A 6,426-nucleotide genomic window follows, 5' to 3' on the forward strand; every position below is an offset into this window, starting at 1 on the left:
TGCACTGTCATAGACGCCTGTCTGCTGACAGCCTTAAAGATTTGAACCCTCATATCCTTTACAGCCAAAGAAGCTGCTTCATTTTGATCTGCACTTACCATGGAGCTGCACATGTGATCATTCATGACACCAGCCATTTAATGGTTTGACAGTTTGGTTGAAGACACAAGCAAATGTGACAGTTAGCAATCCTGGCATTCCAGGAATGTAACTGTTTTTAGAAACCATTAAATCAATGGGTTTAGTTCCACTTTATGATTTACTGCTGCTCTGGGGCTCTGGGCTTCAGCAAAACGGCAGCTTCTAGCAGAAGCAATGCTGGAGGCAATTTATAGCACACTCTATTTTTGGTAGCATAATTATTAATGTAGAATGTATGTTCCTTGCTAAAGAACATTATTTTCTATCAAGTTGTTATGGGTAAAGTTTCGCTTTAAAGTGGTTGTAAACCTCTACATATACCCAGTGAAGTGAAGAAAAATCCTCCTAAATAAGTTGTACCTGTCTATTTGCAGTCTCACTTTGCTACATCCGTTCAAAGCGCTGAATGTACACAGGATCTCTAGGCTCTGAAAAGTAGGGGTTGGGGAGAAGTTACCTCAGTGGGGAGAGCTCTGAGAGCTGATTAGAGGGAAGGGACACACCACAGCACAGAGAAACAGAGCTGAGGCTGCCAATCACAGGCTGTGCCTTTCCCTGTCGCCCTTTTTCTATTGTCAGGGAAACTTCTCAGAAGTGACCCATGCTGATAGCAGAGAAACAAGGCAGCTCTTAATTGAGGCAAGTACACACCATAGAGTGATATGCTTTGTTCATATTTCATTTCTGAGGTTTACAAACACTTTAAAGTGGAATTATACTCACCTTGGCTCCAGCAATGCGGCGTTCCCGCTGGCCACTGACATCTTGGGGGGGTTGGCTTCCGCGTCTCAATCGCTTTCATTGGCCGGGTGGGGATGATGTCACTCCCACGCATGTGCAGGAGTTCAGTCAGATTCGCCATTGTCAAATTTGTTTGTGTGGCTCACTGTACAAGGGAAGACAGGCCAGTAAGTAACTTGAATGCAGATAAGACAGGGCATTTCTCTTCTGCATTAAAATTCCTGCCGGTTCACCCATTTATAAAATTTTGGCCTAAAGTCCCATGTTAAAGCTCATTTAACCCGTTGTGGACTTTGGGCATACCACACATGCCCTAAGAGACCTTCATCAAAATACTTTGGGTGTGTGGGTCCACTTAGCTCCTGCTCCCTTACTACCTGTAACAGGGTCACCCCGTCTTAGATGGACAGATAGTTTTAAATCACTTTTAGATTAAAGTCAAACAAATTCAAGGACAAGGTTTAAGCTTTATAAATAATAAGGGTGGCCATTGTAAGAACTGTTATATGGTTGGTCCAAGTCCCTGTAACTGTCACTTTTGCTGGATAGCTTGGCATGTTGCAGGATGTGGAAAAACAACAAATCCATTGGCAGGATAAACGGCTAATGAAATTATGCTAAGGGCACGGGGGGTGGATTCAGAAAAACAAAAGCTACTTTGTTAATGCTAGTAATAGCCTGCAGAATATACAGTAGGTCATCTTTATTTTTATTTTGCCCAGAGTTACACTTTAAGTTCTGGAGTAAAAGTGCTGACTTAGGCAGACCATACATGGTCAAATTTCGAAAGAATTTTCTTTTAAAAATCAGAAAGTTTGTGCGTTTTGTGATCCAATGGTTTCGAAATTCGGCCAACCAAGCCTTCAATTTCACCTTATGTTGCTACAGAAAAGCATTTTCGTGGCTGGGAATCTTTTTTTCTTTGTGGGAATTTTCTTTTCTTGCACATGTGCATTTCTTTTTCGATTACATTTCTCACACGATTCTCCCATCATTGATTAGAAAATCATTTTTTCAAAACATTTCCAGCATGTCCAATTACTCAAATTCCATGGCCGCACGGAAATTGGCTGTTGCCCACTAATGGTGAGAAATACGAATGAAAATTCTTAGATAAGATTCGACCCATGTATGGCCTGCCTAAGAGCATATACCCCAAGATGCCAGCTGTTACCATTATTGTCCAGAAAAGCTCTTGTGCCTCTCTGATATGGTTTTAGTTTATTACAGGCATACCCCACTTTACTTTTACACAATGGGGTTTATTTACTAAAGCTGGAAAGTGCAAAATCAGGCTCACTTCTGCATAGAAACCAATGAGCTTCCAGGTTTTATTACCAAAGCTTAATTGAACAAGCTGAGGTTAGAAGCTCATTGGTTTCTATGCAGAAGTGAGCCTGATTTTGCACTTTCCAGCTTTAGTAAATAAACCCCATTGTGTACTTAAAAGTGGGGTATGCCTGTACTGGGTCCTGATGTCTTCTGACTGTCTGGCTAAGCTCTGCCATATTCCAATAACCAATGTGACTGCCCCAGCAGTGTGCCATTCCCCTATTCATTTCTATGAATGAGACATACTCCACTAAATAGCTGGAGGCTGCCATGAGTATGGTTCAATAGGAATAAATAAGGCCATGGCACAGTAAGAAAAGGACATTTTTATGTTGTAAAGATTGTACATGGCCAGATAGAGCCCCAAAATCCCAGGGCTGGGCAGGAAGCTAAGCATTATACTAGGCAGGCTGCATTTAAAGAATGTCCTTTAAGATAATAATAAATATGGCCATTATATAAATTGGTTACAATATAAATTGTATTTCTCAAAATGTTAATTTTTACAGATGACGGAACAGAGAAAAAACAAGCAGCGCCTGGGTTTTCTTGGCTCAAATCCGACCCACGTGAACCATCACCTCTCTCCACATTGAGCCAGCACAGATGATGGCAATAGCAGTGTCTATGTACGATCGGACGCGGAGTGAGAGACAGACAGGTGGCCTTGTTGGATGGATCTGAAGTCGTGTACGATTTTTCTAACATGGTCTGTGACCAGAAGGACCAGAGGCATCTTCATGGAACCAGTGACCGCACTATTCAAGGAACCGCTACGTGAACTTTTCAAGAGGCATCACTTTTTGAGACAGAATTTCAAATTGGTTTCTTTAAAGGGAATCTTATATTGTTAAAGTTTTTTTTTAAGAAAGGATATTTTTTTCTATTTATAGATCTTTGTTATTTATGTACTTGGGGAAACAGCAAGATTTGTTTATTACATAGGTAGACTTTGTTTCCTATCGCAGTACAACGAATATGCATTTTTCCTTCTTTCAAGGCAGAAAACAATGCTTGAAAACAATTCCTTATCATGCAACTGGCCTTATTGATGAAGCTGCTGTCTCAAAAAAAAAGAATCTACCCATCCGCCAGAGAAATATGTAAATGGGACAGCAAACATGTAAAAGTGCTGAAAAGTGCCAGAAAAATCTTCTACAGCTGAACTTCACAATACAAACTAAGAAACGTGTTCTTTGTGAAGATGAACTAGGCTTTCCATTACTAGGATTGTATCGTTTGCACTCGGAGAGACTGAAAGCTGGAAAAGCTTGACACTTGACCAAGGAGCCTCCATTTTATCTGTGCCTTATACACAGAGATATGCCTTCATCTCATATCAGACTGTCTGTATCCAGGAAACATTTGTACAGATATATGAGTTGCTTTTCTTATACCATTTATTGGGCTTTGTAATTTCCTCTGTAAGTCCAGTGTGGGGTTTAGACTCCCAATCCATACAACCAACTAGATTTACTATGCGCTGTTTGTCACACTTATCATGTATGGAATGGCTGTCTCTGAATTTTTGTGACAATTTGTTTTGAAGTTTATACATGAAAGTTCAATCATGTTGGGTAGACCAATGCCACTATGAAACATTGAAAGATCTCTACATGTCAATTTATGGAAAATCTTGAGCTGTATTCTTCCACCTGTTCCTTCATCCACCTTTCCTTTCCTTTCCTGTAATTCCTTCTGCTATCCAACTCTTCTCTCCGTAGATAATCTGTACTGCTTGAGGATTCTGCCCCCTTTCTCTACCTAACTCTTCTCTCCTGAAGCACCTGCAGTACTCTTTGCTATTGGAGGACTCTGCTTCTCCCTCTTACTCTCCTCTCCTGAAATAATCTGCGCTGCATCTATCTAACTCTCCTCTCCTGAAATAATCTGCGCTGCATCTATCTAACTCTCCTCTGAAATAATCTGCGCTGCATCTAACTCTCCTCTCCTGAAATAATCTGCGCTGCTTCTATCTAACTCTCCCCTCCTAAAATAATCTGTGCTGCTTCTATCTAACTCTCCTCTCCTAAAATAATCTGCGCTGCTTCTATCTTACTCAAATCTCCTGAAGAATTCTGCGCTGCTAGATGATTGTGAACGCTCCTTGCCTGGCTACGGCCCTGCCCAATGTTTAACGCAATTGTGCCTTATGATCCTTAAATTAGAACTTTGTATCTATAAGTGAGGAATCCCTTTAGGCTGAACTCATAAGGGAAAAGTAGTTGAGAATGTAATTTACAATATTTGTCAACTGGAACTTCCTATTTAAATTAATAGGACAGGGAGATATTTTAGTGGGGGGAATACTACGATTTCAGGGAAAAAAATAAACACGCTGACAGCTGTCAATTTACATTTTTTTTTGTTTTTGCCAATCTGATAATTCTAGGGGATTATAACCAAATTAACTGGACTGGCTGTATCCGTGTATTGAACAAATAGAAAGTATATTTGTGCCTGTACATCTGGGCTGCCTTATGTGTAGCCCACGACTTATAAGTGGCATTGCACTAACAAAGCTGCATTTTCAATAAAGTGTATTTCTGTATATGCCCTTCATGGTCCTTCATTTTCTGTTTGATTCAACCCAATCACTTTTCCAAATGGTACTGACTGCTGCAGATTATGGAGTTTCTTTTCTTAAGTGGTTGTATTGCCCGCTTGGTCATTTTTACCTACAGGTAAGCCTATAATAAGGCTTAGCTTTTAGGTAAAATTAATATCTCATAAACCTGTACGGTTTAGGAGACATTCACCCTTCATGCAGCCGCTGACTTCAGGGGAGCATGCGCTCTAAAGGTCCGGCGGCACGGGCCAGAAAGGAGGACCATGCGCATCGTGACTCTGGCCACTCATAACGTGGGAGCCCGCGAACCCCCGAAGAAAAGCAGAGGGAACATACCAGCTCTCTATGCGGTGACCGGGCGAGTTGCAGGAGCTTTGTTCTTCGTATTTCATAATGTGCTAGTATGCGTTGCATACTAGCACATTATGCTATTGTCTTGCATGGTTTTTTTTTGGGGGGGGGGGGGGGTAGCGGTTTACTACCGCTTTAAAGACATTTAATTTCAACAAAATTCTTCCCTTTGTGTGTTCAACGTATTTTAGGCATGATATTTACCTGTAAAAGCCTCCCTTGTATAGACATACAAAAGTCCTGAGAATTCTGCTGTGCACCGCCATCCTGATGTCAGAAGTTCCAGGAGACACAGTGCTGTCACTCAAGTCACATTCTATTAGGCTCCATGCACACTAGCATTTTTTAAGTTCCTAGAAGCTAAATAGTGTAATCCTATGTGTCCATGCACACCACTTTAGACAATTAGCGTTTTTCGAGCTTCAGCATCTAGGAGCAGAAAAAAATAGTTTTTGTAGAGAAAAAAAAATTCTGAATGCTCCTAAACTCTTCTAAATGCTACTAAAATGCTCCTAACAGATTTTTTTTAAATTTATTTTTTCTTCATGTTCTGTAAAAATGCTAATAAGATTCTAATGTGTTTAAAAGCTAATAAAACACTAATACAAGGTTATTATCAGTATTTTTCATCCAGCATTTTTTTCTAGTGTTTTTTTTGAGCTTATAAAAAATGCTTGTGTGCACGGAGCCTAAAGCCCCGTACACGCAATCAGATTTTCTGTCAGGAAATGTTGGATTTCAGGCTGTTGGCGGAAAATCCGACCGTGTGTATGCTCCATCGGACAATTGTTGTCGGACTTTCCGCCAATAAATGTTGGCTAGCGTGTCTTCAAATTTTCCTCCAACAAATGTGTGTTGTCGGATTTTCTGAGCGTGTGTACACAAATCCGTCGAACAAAAGTCCAAAGTACAAACGCGTGTGTTCAGAAGCAAGGACGAGCCAGAAGCGGTTGGTCTTGTAAACTAGCGTTTGTAATGGAGAATTAACATTCGTGACGTGGCAAATTATGAAATCTCTAAATGTAGCCCACAGTCTCTTCTTCTATAATTGGGATAATAATGAAGCTGCTTTGCTGGTGATACTGATGGAGTTATTGCAAACTCATTTTCAAAGGCTTTTTTTTACTAGTGATATCAAGAAAAATATTATTATGCTTTTTTTTTATTTGTGTTACCACAACACCATTAGTTTTTAAGATCAAAGTTACAACTATGTTGGTGTCCCTTGTCAATTTTATTTACATTGTATTTTTTAAAATGTATATCTGTATATCTGCCTACTCCCAAACTGT

The 6,426-nt window shown here is 40.1% G+C and overlaps 1 protein-coding gene across 1 annotated transcript in view; it reads left to right on the forward strand.

Moving 5' to 3' along the window:
* ITPR2 (inositol 1,4,5-trisphosphate receptor type 2) overlaps nt 1–4,765 on the forward strand; it is a 482,081-nt gene extending 477,316 nt beyond the window's left edge. The window contains exon 57 of the mRNA XM_077469087.1: nt 2,724–4,765. Coding sequence (XP_077325213.1) covers nt 2,724–2,810 — 87 coding nt within the window. The 3' untranslated portion in view covers nt 2,811–4,765. The remainder of the gene's footprint in view (nt 1–2,723) is intronic.
* Nucleotides 4,766–6,426: the final 1,661 nt, after the last annotated feature.

The sequence above is a fragment of the Lithobates pipiens genome, unplaced genomic scaffold, assembly GCF_037356315.1.
Source record: "Lithobates pipiens isolate NorthernLeopardFrog02 unplaced genomic scaffold, aLitPip1_a1.2 Scaffold_8, whole genome shotgun sequence".
Classification (NCBI taxonomy): domain Eukaryota; kingdom Metazoa; phylum Chordata; class Amphibia; order Anura; family Ranidae; genus Lithobates; species Lithobates pipiens.